General features: G+C 37.0%; 4 protein-coding genes and 1 long non-coding RNA gene across 18 annotated transcripts; 2 read left to right on the top strand and 3 right to left on the bottom strand.

Annotated features, from left to right (window-relative positions):
* On the top strand, positions 1-3,591 carry LOC145953088 (lysine-specific demethylase JMJ13-like). The gene is made up of 9 exons (XM_083066707.1): positions 1-235; positions 1,003-1,159; positions 1,242-1,461; positions 1,673-1,726; positions 1,808-1,887; positions 1,980-2,257; positions 2,527-2,922; positions 3,039-3,211; positions 3,403-3,591. The coding sequence occupies exons 1-9, from the start codon at positions 1-3 to the stop codon at positions 3,589-3,591; spliced, it is 1,782 nt and encodes a 593-aa protein (XP_082922833.1).
* LOC109787838 (protein MOS2) lies at positions 2,619-8,650 on the bottom strand. Of its 14 annotated transcripts, none has more exons than XR_014430553.1 (4): positions 7,146-8,650; positions 6,754-6,837; positions 6,311-6,518; positions 3,831-4,364 (listed from the first exon to the last, which is right to left on the bottom strand). XR_014430553.1 is itself a non-coding variant. In XM_083066384.1 (2 exons), exon 1 carries the CDS (start codon positions 8,544-8,546, stop codon positions 7,209-7,211), a length of 1,338 nt encoding a protein of 445 aa, XP_082922510.1. In that variant the 5' UTR covers positions 8,547-8,650; the 3' UTR covers positions 3,831-4,364; positions 7,163-7,208. The 14 variants fall into 14 exon arrangements, 2 of the variants coding, with proteins under 2 accessions (XP_082922510.1, XP_020202002.1); XR_014430552.1 differs by having other exon boundaries at positions 7,163-8,650; XR_014430560.1 differs by lacking the exons at positions 6,311-6,518; positions 6,754-6,837 and adding an exon at positions 2,619-3,113 and having other exon boundaries at positions 4,282-4,364; positions 7,163-8,650.
* On the top strand, positions 6,400-6,955 carry LOC145953028 (uncharacterized). The gene is made up of 2 exons (XR_014430561.1): positions 6,400-6,539; positions 6,642-6,955. It is a non-coding gene; the product is annotated as an uncharacterized LOC145953028 (long non-coding RNA).
* A 2,625-nt stretch (positions 8,651-11,275) lies between the features above and the next one.
* Positions 11,276-12,306, bottom strand: LOC109787844 (protein MOS2). The gene has a single exon (XM_020346422.3). It carries the CDS (start codon positions 12,289-12,291, stop codon positions 11,578-11,580), a length of 714 nt encoding a protein of 237 aa, XP_020202011.2. The 5' UTR covers positions 12,292-12,306; the 3' UTR covers positions 11,276-11,577.
* A 5,453-nt stretch (positions 12,307-17,759) lies between these two features.
* LOC109787836 (Ribosomal protein S5/Elongation factor G/III/V family protein) lies at positions 17,760-21,116 on the bottom strand. Its single transcript, XM_020346410.3, has one exon. The coding sequence runs from the start codon at positions 21,025-21,027 to the stop codon at positions 17,962-17,964; it is 3,066 nt and encodes a 1,021-aa protein (XP_020201999.2). The 5' UTR covers positions 21,028-21,116; the 3' UTR covers positions 17,760-17,961.
* Positions 21,117-21,954: the final 838 nt, after the last annotated feature.

Here is a 21,954-nt window from a genome sequence, read left to right as displayed (position 1 = left end):
ATGGGGGCACCAAAAGTTTCTAGATGTGGAAGAAGAAGGAGAACAATTGCTGGTAAAAGTTCAATTACTCAGCAACCAGCCAGTCATGACTCCAACAAACTGAGCAAATTTGAGTTAGCTGATCTGGAATGGACTAATAGGATTCCAGAGTGTCCAGTGTACCACCCATCAGAGCATGAGTTTGAGCATCCATTGGTTTATCTGCAGAAGATTGCTCCAGAGGCCTCTAAATATGGTACGTGATAACAATTTATGGATGTTTTGTCTTTTAACCACACATATTTCATCACTGTGTTTATGAGATAAAGGCTTCATCTGTCATTAAAAGGTTTATACCAAGAACTCCCCCTCTATCAGAAATTGATTTGATGTCATATATTAGTATGGTAGCAAATAAGTAGGTACATTTGCCATATCATATTATCATGTACAAGCTGTGTGACTTGATTATTCAGATGCTGATAAGTATAGTCACTTTTATCTTAAAATACAAAAGAAAGGGTTCTTTTAGAAGTGTTTGTGTAGGAAAGGGAAATGAGGGAAATTAGACAGTATTTTTCAAAATTGAAAATGGAACCCTCTATTTTCCTTCAAAATTAGATACTTACCTTAAGTCTGGTCCCCTCGCGTCCATTTATTTGGCCTCCAAAGCGTTCTAGGGATGTCATGCTACTTAGCATGTCTTTGGTCCTGATTTTGGACATGATTTTTCATGTCAAAACTGAAGCTACCAGTTGTAACTTTTGCATCAATGGACATGAATTTATAGTTGGATCCACGTATTGGACGAAGTGACCCTTCCAATTCTCTGTCTTCCTTTGGTTTCCTCTCTGAAAGTGTTTTCAAGTCACAAATTAAAAGGATTTAAACCTTATATTTTATTCAAAGTTCAAACAGGACAGAATCCACTTCCACTAAAATAGAACAAGTACTTTCTTCATCTTTTTGTCTTTTTTCCCCTCACTTCACTAGTATATTTATTGTTCCATCCTCATATTTCAGGTATATGCAAAATTGTTTCTCCAATTGCAGCTTCTAATCCAGCAGCTTTTGTCTTACTGGAAGAGAAAAAAGATTTCAAGTTTGAAACAAATGTGCAGCCTCTTTGGCTTTCTAAATGGAATGAAAAGGATATAATAACCTTTTCTATGAGTGGAAGGTAAGATAATATCATGCTTTTATGCCTTTATACTAAATTTATTTAAAATAAAATTGTAATTGACAGTTATTGTTTCAACCAGAAAATATACATATCATGAATTTGAGGCTCTTGCAAACAAGGCTTTCTTCAGTAGATTTCAGAGTTCTGAAAGTCTTACTTCTTCATATGTGGAAAAGGAGTTCTGGCATGAGATGGCTCATGGAGAGAAGGGAACAGTTGAGTATGGAGTCAATGTTGAGGGCAGTGCCTTTTCATGTGATCTTGATGACAGGCTTGCAGCAAGCAAATGGAATTTGAAGGTTGATTTTCAGACTTTATGCTGACTCCATTTCCTTTCAGTGCTCTCTTAGTATCTGCTCTCTTGCAACTGGTTTTTATTTGTCATATATTGCATCTCAAAATCTTGAAATTGAGTTTGCTATTAGAATTTAATATATTGATTGTTATTGGCAGTAACATTATTTTATACATGTATTGGTTGTTTAATTAATATTTTGCATTTGATTTTAGAATTTCTCACGACTTCTACAGTCCCCATTGCGTTTGGTTGACAGGGAAATTCCAGTAAGAAAGCAATTTTTGTAACCTAACACAAATTCAAAAGTTATAATTTCTTCTTTCTAATTCCAATGCAAAAAATTTTAGGGAATAACTGATCCTATGCTTTACATTGGGATGCTGTTCAGTATGTTTGCATGGCATGTAGAAGATCATTATTTGTACAGGTATATGTATATCTAAGAACATTTTGCTTTTCTGCCTCAGCCATGGTTTGACTTAACTCAGATCACTGAATGCATTTCTGTCTTCTTTGCAGCATAAATTATCATCACTCGGGGGCAAATAAAATTTGGTATTGTGTTCCTAGCTATGCAGCTTCTCAATTCGAAAAGACCGTCTTAAATCATGTGTATTGCAATAAGATCTTAACAAAACATCGAGAGGATGGAGCTTTCAAATTTCTTGCACAAAAAACAACCATGTTCCCACCAAATGTCCTGTTGCAACATGATGTGGCAGTTTATAAGGCTGTACAGAAGCCGGGAGAGTTTATCATAACCTTTCCTAGATCATATCATGCTGGATTTAGTCAAGGTAATCTCTTAATGTCTTTACAGGTCTCTCTGTGAATTTGTCTCCACGTATACAGAGACATACAAATTCTAGTTTTACAGTCTCTACTGTGTCAATGTAAAACCAACCATAAATCATCACATGTGTGATTCTTAAAGTGGCTACTATAAAAATAAAAAAGCTTCTTATCACATATGATAATATGTAATCAGATGATAGTGTAAAAACCATATTGTGAGTGCATTCTAATTAAATTCTATTAATCATTTGATTCTTAATGTTGATCCTAGGTTTTAACTGTGGAGAAGCTGTAAACTTTGCTATTGGTGATTGGTTTCCACTTGGGGCTGCAGCTAGCAATCGTTATGGACATCTCAGAATGTGGTCTTTAATTCCATATGAGGAACTTCTTTGTAAAGAGGCAATGTTGGTTTACAAGTCCTCAAGAGTCAGAAGTTCCAAGAACAAACATGAAGACACAGCATCTTATCAAGCTATTATGCTATCTTTCTTGCATCTTATGCAATATTATAAGACATCCCTTTTGCGACTGAACAGTTCAAGAAAATTCTCAAGTTCTTCAAATACATCAGGTTCTCAGCTGTGCAGCCTTTGCCACAGAGATTGTTACGTTGCTTACTTGTTGTGCAAGCATTGCTGTTCTCGTCCAATATGTCTTTTCCATGGTAATAAGACATCATTATTATATTCTCTTGAGAATTGCCATGTCAATTGCTTTAGTTATTGATAGGCGAACTTGTTTTGACATATGCTTTTTGGCTCTGCTTATTATGCCATGCAGACATTGCACCAACTTGTCCATGTGGGAGAAATTATAGCATTTTTAAAAGGAATCGCATTTTTGCACTGGAAGAGGCTGCCAAAAGTTTTGAACAGGAAAAAGAAAGCGTTGACACATTCTCTCTTTCAAGTATATTCTCTGATAACAAAAATGAATGCATCAAAGATCTTAAGGTATGTGAAAATATAAACATGAAATTGGTTAAGGCATAATCTGATGGTTTGGCAGTGAAACTTCAGGACCCTCTTACTGAAATTAAATACTACTTGCACCACAAATATATTGAATTACTTTACTTATCTTCAGGTTGCTTATTTAAAGGTATCTAATTTATGTCCATTTTTGAAATTAAAACTGAAATCAGAATAGTCCGCGTCACAAAGATAAAAGTGTAAGAGGAACTGCAATGGAAGTATCTGGCAGCATCAAGCGCAGGGTTGAAAAGAATAAGACAACAAAGCACTGGAAAGACTGCAACCCTCTATCTGTGAAGGGTAAGAAAAAGAGAGGAAACAGTTATAACTTGAGAAATCGCAAATCAAATTTGACTTGAGTTCTAGCAGTGACTTCAACTGGCTACATTCTCCTAATTCATACATTATTTAGAAGTTGCAAATTGTAGATTAGTTAAGCCATTTCATCCATTTTATATAGCATTACTTCTGGGACTTGTTAGGATAATACACAATACGTTGAAAAGGTTGTTATTGTTCTTATAAACAAATCCAAGCAAGAGACAAAACAATCTTACGACATTACTCATTACTACAAAGCAACTGGCATACCAAATCATGCAGGCAGAAATGATCACACTGGAACAAACAAGAACACATTCCAGTAGGATCCTAACATACAACTCAACAGTGCAAATACCATCTCCATGCCAAAGACATGTACAACATATTGTCACCATTACAATTACTAAGTTTCTCATACACTGCCAATCCACAGTCTTTCAAAAACAATATGAACCACACACCCTCAACATCAACAAAGAATTCGCAATTCATAATATCACATCAACTAATGGAGGTCAAAAGGAAATCCAGCAGCGCTGAGAAACAAATTCCAAACTAATATGCACCTACAGCGAACAAAAACTTGCCCATTACAAATCTAGAGAGCCTAAAAAGAGAACATTTTTCAACCAAATTGTACAGTCTCAACCAAATTTTTCAACTCCGTGTTGGTATCTTAATCTTTCTCTTTGCTACTCCTGACTTGCAATGTTCTTTACTATTACCTGTCTGGTCGGTCTAATTGAACAGCTTGATCAAACATCCTTCTCTGGTATTTTGCATGGTTTCTTAAAGATTCATTTGTTTCCTGCGAAAAACAAATGCATTGCATGGTTATTACTATTTTTCTTTAAAACAATCATTTTTTTGTGTTTAAATTTCTCTTTGTTTAAAAATAACGATAAAAACTAACTTAACCACCCAGACAGAGATGATGAATTCGCATCACACTGGCCAATCTATAACTCCAGCTTATTTACGTCAAGGGTGAATTTACCATAGAAGGTTTTTTCCCCAATCATATTGAGATAACCATAACTTCCACACATTCCCATATTTTAGGTAATTTTAAGAAATACACATTTGAACAGGATTTAGTAGTAGACAATTAATGATGGTATAAATCTAGAAAAGAAAAATGAAGAAACAACTCCACTTTAAGATAAGTTGATCCCTTGGTTTTAAATTGTGGTTCCAAATACTGGGATTACGAATATTAACATGAATTTATTATATATAAGCACTTAACATATTTTTTTATAACTATTAATATATCTTTTGCTTATAAAGAAATTTACATTTTCATTCATTCTTAAAATTTTGTATCATTATATTAAAGAATAATTTAGAACAAAATTATAATTATAATAAAAATAAAGATGCAATCTAAATAAATTTAAGAAATTAAGAGAAACATGAAATAAAATATATCATAAAATTATTTAAATTACTTATATATTATAAATCATGGTAGTTTAGTCTAAACTACCAAACAATTGAAGCACCTTGGAGTATATATCAATTAAATGTGTTTATAACAGCAGGGCGAAAGTGCACGTTGAGTAGTGGGTATGCACATTAGCGGTGCCAACACCTTGCAGGGCGTGTGCAAGTCAAGTGTCAATTTTTTTAATAAAACGCAAACGGATACTCATTTTCTCACAAAGTCATGTAAGGACAAATCCACACGGCCACAACCCCCTTCTTCTTCCCCTTTCTCTTCATCGCAACACAATCAAGAATAAGAAATAAGATGGAGAGCAAAGCTCACAGCCACACAGTAAAACAACGATAAAAACGATTATCTGTAACGGTTTTGATGAGGTTCCTTTGCAGCCAAAACACCGTTGAAACAATGACCAATCCCCATATCCTATCTATATTTGCTCCAATAAATATAGATTGGTCAGAGCATAAAATAGTCTAGGCCTTAAACTTAGGGCAGAACAGGGAGCATTAAGAAGAACTCTGTCAACACTGTCAGGAGAAAAACCTTTTGAACGATCAACCCGACCACCCACACTCTGATTTCTTCCAGGTCAATTTCTCGTTCTCCGCTTGTTTAAATGCATTTTTTAAAATAATTTAAAACCTTTAGGCTTTAAATTATTTAAAAATGCATTTATAAATTGTTGATAGAGAAATACTTTTTGTGTCTATGACAATTAACAAATATTAAACAGGAAAGTGACAAACCATGCAAAAGAAAAAAGCCAATAGAAATCCAATAAATCAAGTCTACTACTTAAGTCTAAGCAAACATAATATTTAACATCATTATTCACTTTACAGGCCATTTCTTAATATTAAATGATACTTTGATGATGATGAGGCTATATGTCAACCTTCAAGAAACCAACAACAGATGTGCAAGTAAAAGAACCATGGATATCACAAACAACATGCAACTCAGTCTCAGACAAACATGATTCATAGTTTTCTATTTTCAGCCAAAGCTTTCTCTTTCATCCTCAAAATATAAGAATAAATTTCTTTGATGTTCACATTTAGCAAACAATACTGTCAATGAAAAACAGAATGTTAAACAATAAGAGCTATTCAATGTTTAATTCTGGCAGCAAGTGTGATTCAATATATAATTCCAACACACTTGATAGTACAGCTTTAGCATTGAACAAAATCTTAATCCATGTTCTAAAGGACCAGATAATGCTTTCTATCATGTGTAAATGAACAGGTCAGCAAGTAGCAAATAAAGGCATTTAACTTTCCTCCAGAGTCAGAGATCTAAACCTTCTGTAACAAGGGGTGACTCTCTTTCTACTTGCAAATTTGATGAATCAAACACTTGATTTGTCACATCATTTTTGGCATTACTAGAGCATGGATCAGTAAAAGTATCAAAATCATCTCTTCGACAAACAGATTTAAGAGCATCTAATTTAAATGTCTTTATACAACTCAAGCCCATTTCAGCTGCCAATTTCTGAACATCCAGCACCTTGACAGTCATCAAAATTTGGTATGTTAAGCAACCATCAATTTATTATAATTCTACAAGATTCATACCATTAATTTATCACAATCATATCAAACAAGACTAATATTCTGTGTATAAAAACAGGGCACAGAAAGCTGGCAAGTCATGATACACTGAAATAAATTAGAAAATAGAACAATATGTTAATGCAAGCAATAGGGATGGCAAGTATTTTACTAGAGTTCAGGATTCCCACCTTATTATAAGATCTATCTGTTGCAATGATCCCTCCTTCATCCTTCATAAGTATTGCTATTGCAGTTGTTTTCCCCCCAGGATCCTGATCATCAATTCCTGATTTAGCATCTTATTTTATTCTCCTTTTTTTATTATCTGTTTCTTCTTGTTAAAAATTTAAAATACAATACAACAAAAGCTTGTCTAAAATACAAGAAGATGTCAAGCCTAGTATTTCAATGTAACAAAAAGACTTTTATCACAAAACTAACTTTTATGCATCTGGCAATAATTCAATCAATATATGAAATGAAAGACACCCCCCTTCAAAATAAAAGTTTAAGTTTTAACTTTTAAATGGATGTTCGTCCTTAAATTATCTTGGGAGTATTAAAGAAAAAGAAAACCGACATTCCCAATATGCATACTTGCAAATCTGTCGCCCCAAATGGAAGTCCAGTCGATGCAACCAAATCAATGTCCCAATAAACTCGGGTCCCCTATATACTCTGCAATCTGTTCAAGTTTCACATTGAACATCTCATGGGTATCAGCATCCCTAACAACAGCACTTTCCCTGTCCAAATCCCTCTCCACCAAACTCCCATACACACCCTTGTATTTACCAGCCAACACAAGCACCGGCCCCCCACATCTCGGAATTGCCGTCTCAAGAACATCTTGGGACACCCCTTGAACTATCTCCCTGCTCTCATCCATAGATATATCACAAGTCGTAGGCCCAACAACATCAAGAACCTCCCCCTTCTTCAAATACAACCGCCCCCCTTTCAAATCACGACTAATCACCCTAACCCGAATGTGACTAGTAAGCCAAGAAACCTTCCTATGATCCACCACTCTCCTCTCCTCTCTCCTACCAACATCCTGTCTCTTCTCCTCGCGCCGAATCTTAGAGTCCTTCAATTTCCTCAAGCACCTCTCTTCCTCCCTAGAACCCAATTCAGCAACATCACCCACCTTCACCTTCACCTTCTGTCCACTCCCGGAAAGCCTCAAAACAAGATAACCATCCCCAATGCTAGAAACAACACTACCCTTCAACCCGGCATCTCTTCCCCCAACAATCCTAACAACCTTCTCCTTTTCACTCTTTTCTTTGTCCTCATTCTTTTCCTTGTTCTTGTTTTCCCTGTTCTTGCTGTCCTTGTCAATGTTGCTCCGAACAAGCGCAGCAGGAGCATCACCAACAAACCCTAAACCTTCCTTAGCGGTTCTGCGCTTGATCTGCACCGCCTTAACATCCTCCTTCGCGTTCCTCCCAATTCCCATCCCCTCCTTCCAGCCGTAGCCGGCGAGCAGCGAGGCGCCGAAACCCTCGACGGCGACATCCTTGAACTCGTCTAATCCCGGGTCATCTGGCAGCCTCTGCATGTCGTCCTTGAACTTCTGCAGCATGGAGACCTCCGGCGGAACTCGGCGGAGGGGAGCGGCGGCGTCTTGGTTGTTCTGTTGGGGCTTTTTGTCGGCGCGGAGGTTGAGGCCGTAGGACATGTCGGATCCGGATTCATCCTGAGCGGTGTGGGACACGAATTGGAGGGATTCCGAGTCAGGGTCGGTGGTGGGGAGGTGGAGATTCTTCATCTTTTTGTGGGGCCTCCATTCGTTTTGGATTGGGGGGATTAGGGTTTTGGGGGCGGTAGCAGGGGCGGGTTTCGAAGGGTCGAATTCGGTGATGAGGTGTTTGGTTCCGCCGTTGTCGTTTTGGGCGGCGGAAGAGTCGTCGAAGGTGTTGACGGCTTTGGGCTTCGATTGGTTTTTCGCGGAGGGGACGGAGAAGGAGAGCTTCATGATTTCTAAGAAAAGTTGAAAATTTAGGGTTTTGTGTCGTGGGGAGAGGCTTTTGTGATCGGAATCCTCTCTTCTCTGCTTTTTTTTTTTAATGGAGCCTTCAAAATGTTGAAAATTGCAATTTAAATAAGGAAGCACAATCCAACTTTTCAATATTAAATACTACTATTTATTTTGAAAGAAAGTACTTTTGGAAATTTTTTTCAATAAATTTAAATTTTTCTTAATTTTTTTATTTATCATAATTAGTTATGAATTAAATTTTAATAATTTTAAAATAAATTAAAAAACTTAAACATCATGCAAGATCTGTGTCATTTACGCACAACAACCTTCTTATGCTTGAGATTCGAACTTCAAAGAGTATATAGATTTTTTTTTTGTGTTATTTTGACTTAAATTTTATTTAATGTATCAATTTTTTTATAATTTAAATCAAATCAATCCGATCATAAACATGAGAAAAAAAAAGCAAGAAAAATTATTATGAAAGTTAACCATTTAATATCATAGTTTTAAAAACCGGACCGGTCATCGAACCGATTAAGGTACTGGGTCAGTGGGTCAAAGGTTGAACCGGTGGGTCACTAGTTGAACCGCATGACTCGGTTTTTATTTATTTTTATTAAAAAAATATTCATATTAAATATATTTTATACTTATAAATTTTAATAAATTCATATCTTATTTTAAATTTCAATTTTTCTATCTTATTTAAAATTATTTTTATTTTTATTTTGTAAAAAATATATAAAAAATTACATGTTAAACTGTATATTAATACAAATTAAAAATATAAATAATATGTACATATATAATATGTTTGCAATTGATATCACAAAATAATATATGTAATATCTACATATATATTATATTATTAAATATATAATAAAATTAATAATATACTATAAAAGTTATTTAAGTTGTATATTATATAAACAAATACATTAGAACAAGTAGTCATTGTTATATTTAATAAGAATCTTTGTTCTTCCATTAAAAGATTCAATTTTCATTATTATTTTTGTGGTTTATGGTCCCTTAAAAAAAATTTATAACAAAAAAAAAAAAAAGTGGTTGAACCGGTTTGACCCACCGGTTCACCGGTTGAACCGGAAAATTGACCGATTCAATCCGGTTTGAAACGGGTCGACTGCATAACCGATCCAACTTAAGGTTCGGACCGGCTGGACCACCGGTTCCCGGTCCAACCGGTCCGACCGGCCGGTTCGGTCCGGTTTTTTAAACACTGTTTAATATTGTACAATACAGGTCACTCAATTGTTGATTCAGTGATGGTCAACATTTATATAGTTAGACGTGTCTCAGTTCTAAGCACTCGATAATAGTTATAAATGTCACTCAATTGTTGATTCGGTGATGATCAACATTTATATAATTAAACTTGTCTCAATTTTAAGCACTCCATAATAGTTATAAATGTCAGGATTCATAGAAACATTAAGGCATGATGTCATCACATACGAATCTGGGAGTGAAGAACAATGAATTCTAATAGGAAACTTGGGCTACATGTATGGGGAAAATGTCTATGTTAAAATTAGATTACACTCACTTAATATTCTTGAATGAGATAATAGTTAAAATTCTCTAACAATCATTCCACATATCCAAATATTTTGATACCTGATGTGACACAGGATTTTTTTATAAAATTATATATAATTTGATCATTTACATAGTTTAATCATAATTTCAGACTCATTGACTGTCATCTAGGAAATGTTACTACCTTCTCCGCATGATTTCTGTACATTCTTACAGGAATCATATTCAACATATATCCACCATTAACTTGCAAAATGCAAAAGTCAAACTTACAAGAAAGAACAAACCATTTGGAAACACAATAATAGATAAAACTTGCATGGAAAAGAAAATGATTGAAAAACACATTTTCAAATTCAACTACTCATATGAAACTTCTCAATTTTGTATATTAGAGCAGTTAAATACGTGCATTAATCAGATTAATTTATTTCCATCAACATAATGCAACTTAGGCTGTAGAAAGGTTTTGTTGATTGTAGAAGATGGCTTAAAGTCTTATGTGGGATCCAACCACATAAATTCTCGCCTCTCAATTGTCAGTTGCATCTGCAAAAATATGTTTATAGAATATATGGCTTCCCAGAGACATTGCCTAGAAACTCAGTCTCTCTCATCTCATCAAAAAAAGAAAAAAAAAAAAAGAGTAAAGGGTTGGTTGAGTAAATCCATAGCAACACTTGGATTGCAAGTAGCTAACCCAAATCTGTAAACAAAATCCATAGCACAAGACAAAACAATCTTACAAAATTACGCCATTGCTCATTACCACATCGCCTATTCCAAATCTAAAAATCCTATAAACAGAAGTCACATTGTATTGCCTCCATTTAACATATATTTATGATTTTAAAAACTAATATAAGTGACCCCAAAGTCAATTCAATTCTGGTTTTTGATATCACTCTATTAAACATTGCTAACCGAATAAAACTGTTTGAACAAACGAAGCTTTGAAAATCGAAAAAAAGAGGATACTTGATCCCAGGTATTGAAATCCCAATGAAGCCCCTTAGCCTTAACTTAATCTATCTTTCCCTGTCCTGTCCTTGTACCAAATAGCATACAGCAAAGTCACTGACCCAAGCACCATCAACTAAGAAAGATAAGACCAGAACTAAAGCTCATCGTTGACAGGCATGCACTATGCACAAAAATAATAAACACAGATAATGAAATAAAATTTCAATTATAGTTGAGAAAACAAAAGCCAACAGCTATACACATAATTTGAGAAGCACAGGCCTGATCTCAAAACTGATTCTATTCCACATAACCTAAAACAGTTAATACCAGAGAATCAGATAAAGGAGGATTCAACGTATTAGAGAACCCACCACTAAGGTGTTCACTGATCAGTAAGACAATACTATTGTTAAGAAAGTGGTTTATAAACCTAATTCAACCTTACATAACCATTATTTGTATGCAATGTTAAGATCATTTGTGGGATCTCCGATAATTATATCTGCAAATGACGTAAATCAGAGCTGCAATGATTCAAATTGGCGTTGTTGGTGGGAACGGTAGCATCGCGAACAAACCCTAATCCTTCCCCGGCGGTTCTCCGCTTGATCTGCGCCACCTTCACGTCCTCCTTCGCGTTCTTCCCAATACCCATCCCTTCGCGCCAGCCGTACCCGGCGAGCAGCGCGGCGCCGAAGCCCGCGACGGGGATATCCTCGAACTCCTCCAACCCCTGGTGCTCCGGCAGCCTCTGCAGGTCGTCCTGCAGCTTCAGCTTACGCAGAACCTCGGTCTCCGCCGGAGTGCGGCGCCACGGCGCGGCGGCGGTATCTTCGGTGTGTCGTTGGCTGCGAGGGTTGAGGGGTTTCCATTGGTTATGGATTGGGGGGATTAGGGTTTTGGGGGCGGAAGGGGTTGCGAGTTTGGAAGGGTCGAATTCGGTGATCAAGTGTTTGGTTCTGCTGCTGTCGTTTTGGGACTCATCCAAGGTGCTGACGTGTTCGGGCTTCGATTGGGGCTTCGCGGAAGAAATGGAGAACGATACCTTCTTCATGTTTTTTTGCCTTTCGACACAAACTCTTTCATCTTTTATAGTTTTGTTCAGTCTTCTTTTATTGCCATTCACTCTTCCAAAATATGAAAATTCCACTTTAATCCCCGCCCGGTCAAACAGATCCTTATTAATTGGATTCATTATTACAAAACCCATGTTTATCTTTTTCACTTGAATTCAAGTTTAAAGTTTTTTTCTGCATTGCTATTTGTCAAATCATTACTTATTCACGTTATCAGATCCATGTCCTAAACTTGTTATATATGCATTATGTTTGACCTCAAGCCCAACAAACAAACAGTTCCATCAGGACAACAAGGAAATCACGTGGCTAAAGAATTTTAATTGAAATTGAATTATAGTTTTATTCCCTAAATTCCACGTGTAGGATCATAATTTTTTTTAGTTTGTCATATATTTTCTGTTGTAGTTACGATTTGGATAAGAATGAAGTTGTTGATTTTACAGTTTCTTTTATAGTCTTGAAGTAGTCTAAAAAATAGGGATCCTACCTTCTCTTCCTTAGGTTTGAGACTACTAGCCCTAACAATTTGGTGTTGCTTTCGGTGTCTCCTACTCCATGCCTCCCAAACCTATTTCCAAATAAGTGGGAGATGATGCTCTTACTTGATTCGCATCATTCTATATTGCAAACAATCATGGACTCTCTTGATGAGTCTCCTACTTCCATTTTGGTCGGGGTTGTGGAACAACTCACTCACTTTCTCTCACAACTCACTACATTTCTTCCTTGTAACCCTAATTTAAACTCAAACCTTTTGAGGGCTCGAAACCATTGGACTAGACTTTTCAGGTTGATCAGTTTTTCCGGTATTATCAGATTCTTTGGGATCAAGGGATTCACATGGCAGGGTTTTATATGTGTAGTAAGAGGTCTTAAGTTGGTTTAAATGGATACTTTATAATAACCAACTTATAGACTGGTTCACTTTTCTACGTGCCATGAAAATCTGATTTGGACCTTCTTCGTACAAGAACCATCAAGGGCAATTGTTTAAACTCCAGTAGTCTGGTTTTCTTTCTAATTATCAAGCACATTTTGAGAAAATGTGCAATCGCATTGTTAGGCTCACTCCTGAAAACATCTTTAACTGTTTTCTTTCAAGCCTCAATGTTGATATTAAAGTTGAGTTAGCCATCCTTATACCCACATTTGTGACCCAAGCTATTGGTCTTACCAAACTCATGAGGCTAAATAAGATCCCAAAATTAAATCCAATCATTCTTCAGCCTAGCCATCACGACCTTTCTTCTCAATTCCTATAATACAAATAATTCTACCCTATTACCCATTCGTTGCCTCAACCCTTCCCAATTGCCGGAATGCAGCATTGTTGGGTTGTGCTACAATTCTATGAGAAATTTGTTCCAAGCCATAAATGCACTAATCATTGTTTTCTCCTTTTGTCCACAGATGAACTGTCTCTTGAACCTAACCTTGATCCAACATCGGAATCCGATCCTCAAGAAGCCATTCATCTACATTTATCACACTAAGCCTTACAAGAACACCATTCCCCACATACCTTCAAATTTAATGGTAATATTTTTGGTCTTCTTGTTACCATGGGTAATTCTCATAATATTTTACAAACTTGTTTAACCACTCACCTAAAATTGTCATCTCAACCCACCTCACTTTTTTTTTGGCCCTCATTGGAAATGGAGACCACACCTTACATATTCAGGTATTAGTCCCAACCTTCCCGTCTCTTTTCAACAACATTCCTTCAACATTCCTTTCTATTTACTTCTTATTGAAGGTGCTGTTGTTGTTTTAGGAATGGATTGGTTGAGGACTCTTGGGTCCATCTAAGTTGATTTTACCAAACCTTCCTTATACTTCACTCATAACAATCAACCCATCACTCTCCTAGGTAATCCTTCCTTTTCACCTTAACTTTCTACCTTTCACTAATTGTGTCATGCCATGCACACCAGTGCTATTGCTTTGGCATTATTATCTTTCACTCCCCTAACCACTTCACCTGATATTGCTATCACTACTCTTCCTGATTCCATTTCCCCAAATATTTGTCAAATACTTATAGCTTTTCCTCATGTTATTGATAAACCTCATGGTTTACCCCCTTCATTCTCCCATGATCATCATATTAATTTACTTCCCTCCACCCCACCCATCAATGTCAAACCATATTGTTACCCCATGCACAAAAAGATACCATGACCCAACTAATCAATAATGTGTTGCAAGATGGCATTATCACTCCAAAAAAAAAAAAAAAAAAACCCCTTTTTCCCCTTTTATTGCTTAAAGAAAATATAGTTTGTGGTAATTTTGTATGGATTATTGTGGACTCAATGTTGTCATTATAAAAGACCATTTTCCTATCCCAATTATTGATGAACTAGATGATATTGGTTCTACGACTCATTTTTTAAAAATTGAGTAGCGGTCGCGGTATCATCGGGTACGGGTTGTACTAGAAAATTACAAAATTTTGTCAGTTTTACTACTTTCATGAAATTTATTCGTTATTTTGTAATTTTCAATAAATTTTAACATTAAAAAGGGTTTGTTAAAAAATGTGTTGCAAACGGTCATCGTTATTATAAATTTATAATGTATACAAAGTTATCAATAAAGGCAAAGAGGACACAGTTTGACACTTTCTATCAAACATCATACCATGTAATGCTTCAGTTGTCAAAATTGATATTTCAGATTTTTTCTTTCCTTTTGAGCTATAAAATTATCTGGACCTATTATCATCTTAAAGCATAGAATAGTTTAAAGTCATGACCAAGGCACAAAAAACTGAGAGTAGCAACAAGATACCTATATGCAGAACTTGCAATTGCAAAAGGATGTGGGCTCTACTCACCAAAAGCCAAAACTTTATACCTTGCCATGGTACTAGTTTCAGACAAAAAAAGGTAACATTTGAAAAGGGTTCACGGCTATCAATAATTTCCTGTGGATGTCTGCAAACACCATCAGCAAAAGTTAAAGCTCCATTGCTATGACTGTGAAATCAAAACAAGGACAACTTAGCTTCAATACTATAGATATTATCGGTATTGTTCTCTAACCAGAAAGAGTCTTACCTTATAATCAGCATTTACATTTAATGAACATTTATTGTGCATATTATTCAAGTGAAACTCCAATTTTGATTAGAGCACAACAACAACAGTATCTATGGTACCATACTAAAGTTTTGTCTCAAAACAAAGTACATCCCCAAACACTTTAAAGACAGAATAGAGAGGTTGGTCAATGCACAAGCCAAATGTGATGTGATATCTTACATAAATTTTATTTACGGCATATCGAACATGCAAATTGATGTTGGTCACAAATAAAGCCGTAGGATGCCTAGTAATATTTTGCTGCTTCATCTCCAAAGTGTTCTGCAATTGAAATCTGAAGACTATTTTCAACATTTTCAATCAACAATTTTCATTTGATGAAGACTTTTAAGAATCAAGTCAGAGTAGTTTGTCATATATGCCCTTCCTGGGGAGGTTTACACTAAAGATGTACATTCCAAAATTCCACATTCAAGTGTACTGCCTTCTGCGACTCTGAGCTTTCTTCTTCAGAAACATTTGTTCTCTCTAAGAAATCGACTGGCTCAAATAAGATATCTACAACAAGTTTGGTTTACCGTTTGAGAGCTTTGAATCGGGAGCTTGCGCATTTTAATGCATGAAATGGGGAAGCAACAAGGCACTTGCTTTCAATATGAAGATATTTGGATTGAAAGGGTGTGTTGGATATCAAGCTAAAAAATCAGTGTGCTTTCAGTAATGTTCTGGAATCACATGACCATGAAACTGATGAGCTGACACCTCAGAATCCCCTATTTAATTCCCAGCATCACTTTGATTGGTATTCAAACAAGGAGATAAGAAACCCCAATATCTAAATCACCCACATCACTTTTCATGTACTCAATGATCCCCTCCTTCTCATTATCACATGCCACACAATCACCAGCCTCAAAGTACGGAATCTGATCTAAACACCACAAAAAACACAGCCAAAAAGAAAATTCTTTTAAAGCATAAAATCAAACAAATTCAAACACATATATGCAAAAAAGGAACAAAAATAGTAAAAAGGAAGAAACTTCATCAGAAGGTGTGTGAATGCAAGTAAGATAACCCACCCAGAAGCCTGAAACACAATCAAATGGTTAAACCTAAACTTTGAAAAAATAAATACAGGGTAGTTAGGGTGGTAGTCTAAGTTGAAAGGAAGTTGAGAGATTGAGAAAGATGTAAGCAAACAGGGATTGAAGGCAATCCGTTGGGAGACCAAAACATAGTTTTCTGACGTCAGGGGTGTTCCTTTGTGTGCTATCACAAATCCAATGAAAAACCCGTTGTTGCATCAATAATCTCATGATTAACAAAATAAAAAAGAGATAAAAAATCCCAACAAACCAACCAAAAAATCCTCCTAAATCAACATAGCACAATCAATTGTGAAAGAAAAGACAAGATCTAAATACATAAAACTAAATTATATAAAAATAAAGCGGTGTTAGGAAAATATAGAACTATTTAAATTCAAGAGAGAATAAAATGATAAAATTTATAAAATGGCACCAAGGGGAAAATGAAAATAGAGGAATAAGAAGAAAACCTACCTCTGGTATGAATGTGTAAATGAAAACAAAACAGGAAGGAGTGCACCTTTGTTTCCTCCTCTTTCTTTCATCTATTGCTTCATTCTCCCTTATTGCTGTCATCACATCTTGCCACCACGTTAGTGAAGCTACCTGCTAGGGTCCTCGCTCTCTCTTATTTCCAACAAATGTAGCCCTTTTGAGCTCTCTCAATTTGAATTCCTAATTTCTATTCAATCTCACGGTCTCAACTAATTCAGAAAAAAGAGACAATAAAACATCACAAAAGATAAATAAAACATGCCTCATGAGCGTAATTTTAGGGAAAAGTAATTCGGTGTTGACCAAATTTGTACTCTCATTTTTTCACTTTCTCACATTGAACACTATCCTATTCTACACTTCAAAGTACAAACTACATATATATATATATATATATATATATATATATATATATATATATATATATATATATATATAGTTTATACAGTGTTTGCACTACATGTTAGTAAAAGAATTTAAAAATTCACTAAACCGTAGAATGAATAGGAAAAAAGACTCCTGTAGCTTCCACTATTGTATAAAGTAGTAGATGTAAATTTCAGTGGACCAAATACGCATCTCTCATTCTTTCTTTTGAAGGTTTGTTTACTCACGAAAGAAGTACAAGTAATATTCTCAGGACATGAATGCAGCTTTTTTTTCCTTTAAGATCTGATAACCAGGGAGATGTTATCAAGTGTCATAGGAACAGATTTTCACAACCCTGCCTTTTGAGCATTTCTTCATTATGATCTGTAATCACAACTTCATGACAGAATTTGCTTCAAAGTATTCCAATAATATGTAGAATTCAAAGCAGGAATTATTCATAGCATCAAGGTCTAGCCTTATACAAAATACAGAGTGGGTATCAAATAATCAAGATTGAGATCCAAACTAGGATCAGGAGGGGGTAGAAACACATCAGACAAGAGTACAGAAATTGAAATGAGACAATACAGATTGCTTAAAAAATATTAAATCATCATGAATTTGATTGTATTCGTATGTGACAATTTTTGGTGAAGATATATAAAAATAAACCCATGCTGAAAAAATGTTCCTAATGGTACAATACATGACATATGGAGTTACAAATACATTTAACAACTAACAGGTTCTCTTCACAGATAATGAGCTAAGGAGACAACTGTAATAAAAAGTATCAGACTTTACGAGCCAGTGTCCTCTGCTTGGTTCCATGCTGTACTACCTTTTCCTCCACAGGAAGGCCCTTACGCCGTCTGACTGCGTTAATTAATTTTCTTGCCGTATTTGGAAGAACACTGGAACCATCTCCAAACTCTTCAATCTCCTCTTCTGTTTTAGGTACAAAGAAAGGATCCTCAGGAAGTGCTTCCCAGTGGCTAAGTACAAGAAGTGCACTTGCAGCACCAGAAGTCCACCTTCTAAGCTCATCCGCAAAACCAAAACTCTCAGAAACAGGAACATATGCATGCACAGTGAAGAAAGGTGAACCTTCTTGCATCTCTTCCTTCAGAACTCGGGCCCGTCTTCGAGAAAGTACAGCATACATGGGACCCAAATATTCAGTAGGTGTATTCAATTCACAGAAGTACATTGCTTCTACAAGCCGTGGCTTATTCTGAAGCACTGCTGCTCTACAAGCATCTTTGACAGTTGCAATTACTTGCCCTGCAAATAGGCCATACTGCTCAGATTGTTGGTGTGTTTCAGATTCGTCATGCTGCCCTGAAAATGGTGTTATGCGTGCCTCAATGACAAATGCCAAACCCCACATAGGTTCATCACACAAGGGTCCAGCTGAAGTGGCCAATTGGAAGCCAGATATAACACTACTCTCAAGGTGCTCAGCATCTGTGATCGAAGCTTGGTTTGCATTTGAAGATGTCTCAGCAACCGAGTCACTGACACTAGAATCAGCCACAAAGCCGAACCTTTCTGATACCCGAGGACAACCTCGTATTAAGACAGAATTATCAGTACTTTCTGCTTTAATATCAGGAGTAAAGAGAATGTTAGGACCAATCTGCCTAGGTCCAAGTGCCCATATCCTCCTCAAAATCTTTTGCCACTTCAATTTACATTTCTCAGCATGGTCCTTGTCATTCTCATTCCTGCTCAAAATATCACCCTCCACTGCATCCAATATGCGTTTTTTTAGTACTTCAGTTGGGTTATCGTTTTCAAGAATACTCTGCCTCTGGGTTTCCAAACTTTTTACTGTCTGCCCCGACTTTACTCCAATGACATCACCAAGTAAATCAGAGCTTTCGTCGAGCACCTTTGTAAGAGAAGGTAGAAGTTTCATCACCTGCACCCGAACAACACACCTTCCATTGGGTGTAGATTTTTCAACATAATCGGATCTCCTGCTAAGAACTTTCAAATTTTCCAGCACATTGGATACGTCTCCCTCAATGCTCTCTTTGTATGAAACAAGAGGCGGAGAGACCTCCAAGCTTACCCTTGCAAACCTCTCCTTTAAATCCTTAACGCATCTCTCAAGATGAACTTCTCCGGCAGCAGCGAGAACGTGCTCTCCCCTTGCAGACACCGTGACCTCCACAAATGGATCCGCTCGATTCAGAAGTCTCAATCCTTTGAGCAGCGCACCCACATCAGCAGGATCAGACGGCTCAATTGCGACTCTCAAAGTCGGGGCAACTTGGAATGCCATACTGGAAAATGGCCAACAGTTCCTAGTTGAAGAAAGGGTAGCACTTTTCAATATATGCTGGCCAAGGCCAGCAATGGCAACAATATTCCCTGCCTTGGCAGATGTCACTACTTTCAACCCTTGCCCCATCATCAAATACAGTGATTTCAACTCAGCCTCCTGTATATGCTTCTGCATAGATTCCCCTTTCAACGGATCATACAACGGAGAGAGCACAAAAACTCTCTGCCCCGCATACAAAACCCCACTAAAAATTCTAGCAAACGCCAAAAAACATTCATCCGAATCAGCCTCTCCCTCATCACCATAACCATTGCCAACCTCCCCCCTTTGTCCAGGCAGCATCTTAACCGGCACAGCAAACATCTTCGACACAAAAGCAACACAAGGAACCTCCTCCCCACATTCACACCCCTCCACCGCCTTCCTCACCATCTCCACCTCCTCTACCACCGCCCTCTCATCCTCAGCAACCTCAACCTCCCTCTTCGGAACCAGCCTCGATATCCGATACGCCTGTGCCACAACGGGGTCCGGCAAACACCTAACCACCATCCCCAAAACCGCATCCGAAAGTGGAAGCCACCGGCTCATAACCGCCTGAAGCACGACCTTCACATCCTTATTCTGCAGCTCCCGCGGCGGCACCGACAAACTAAACGACCTAACAACCTTCTCAACCAACCCCTTGTCCCCATCCAAAGCCCCCTGATAAACCTGCCACAACGGCTCCAACACAAACTGAACAAACATAGGCTTCTTATTAGCACCAACCCCTTTCTTCCCAACAATCATCTTCGTCTTAGGGTTATAAAACTTGGCACCCCAAAGCGCTCTCTGAAGGGCATTCACACTAGCGCCAAGCTTGGAAGCGTATATCTCAGCAAACTCGCGAATCCCAAAGCCCCAACCGTCCAAAGCGCAAGCGAATATAACGTTACCTTTCTGCGGCTGGAAGACATCCTCGTTGTCGTCGTAATCCTCGAGGGCCTCACCGGAGGTGGAAGCGCCGGCGAGGAGAGAGTCGACGTCGGACAAATACTTCTCGGATTTGTAAGCGCTGACTATTCCGTTGACCTCGTGCACGATGCGGGAGAGGCGCGTGTAGGCTTCGGAGGGAGTGAGTTTGAGTTCGGTGATCAAGCGGTCGAGTTTGTTGAGGACGAGGCAGGGGGTGAGGCGCTCGATCCAGCACTGGCGGAGGACGGCGTGGGTCTGGATGTGGACGCCCTCGACGGCGTCCACCAGGAGGAGAGCGCCGTCGCTGAGGCGGGCGGCGGTGGAGACCTCGCTGCAGAAGTCGATGTGGCCGGGGGAGTCGATGAGGTTCACGGCGTGGCGCTCGTACCGGAGGAGGATGGAGGAGCTCTTCATGGTGATGGCGCGCCGCTGCTCCTCGTCCAGGTAGTCCATGAAGCGGACGCGACCGGCCAGCTTCGGGTGGACGACGCCGCCGCCCGCCGCGGCGATGAGGTGGTCGGCGAGGGTGGTCTTGCCGTGGTCGACGTGCGCAAGGATGCAGATGTTGCGGATTCGGTCGGTCTCGGAATCGGAAGTTCCCTCCTCCATGTTGATGGCAATGCGGTGGGAGAAATTTTGTTTGCAAGAGAAACGAGTAAAGGAAAAACCCTAACCATTTTAACCAACGGCACGCTAACTCGATTTCCTTGGTAGGAGGAAGAGCCACACGGTGTCGTTTCGTCAACAAAATAAACTTTCACGCTTTCACTCGCTTATTTTAAAAAAATAAAATTAAATAAAATAACTCTTCAGGTTGGGAAAAGAATACGCTGACATAAAAGAGAGATATTTGTAAAAAACAAATAATAACAATAATTTTTAAATATATTTTTAGTATTTATTAAATGAGTTATTTATTGTAAAAATATATATATATTATGTCTCATCTCTTTAAAATTAAAATTTTTGTTATGGTCATTAATATTATACAATTATTTTTGTATTTATCATATGATTAAGTGATTATCTCTAATAATACTCACAGCTATATTTGATATTATATTAGTAATATGTAATATATCCCTTAAAAGTTTTATAAGTATTTAAAAATAAATATTATGTATTAAAAATAATGATTTTAAGTTTTAGAGAGGTGTAAATCAAACAAAAACATTTTATAAAAATTAAAATAAAATTTATTCTCTCTTTCTAAAAAAAATAAACTTACACCTTTTTAAGGATTAAAAACAACAATTTCAACTTTTAGAACAATGTAAAATAAATAATTTTTATAAGAGTGAGAATGGAAGACAAAAAAATATATTTTTATATGTAAAAGTAAGAATTTTTGTATTAAGAAATTTTTCTCCAAAATTTTCAAGATATAATAGTCAAACTATTTTCAAATTGAAAATATAATTTTGTAACAAAAAGAAAAAAAATTTGTTATTTGAAATAAAAAAAATTTATAATTTTGTATTAATTATCTAATATTTATTATTATTTAGGCTAAAAACCTATTTTGGTCCCTTATAA

The sequence above is a fragment of the Cajanus cajan genome, chromosome 11 (genome assembly GCF_000230855.2).
Source record: "Cajanus cajan strain Asha chromosome 11, NIPB_CcT2T_4, whole genome shotgun sequence".
In the NCBI taxonomy this organism is placed as follows: Eukaryota; Viridiplantae; Streptophyta; class Magnoliopsida; order Fabales; family Fabaceae; genus Cajanus; species Cajanus cajan.
Note: the sequence above shows the minus strand (reverse complement) of the source record. Positions and strands in the feature narration are given on the sequence as shown.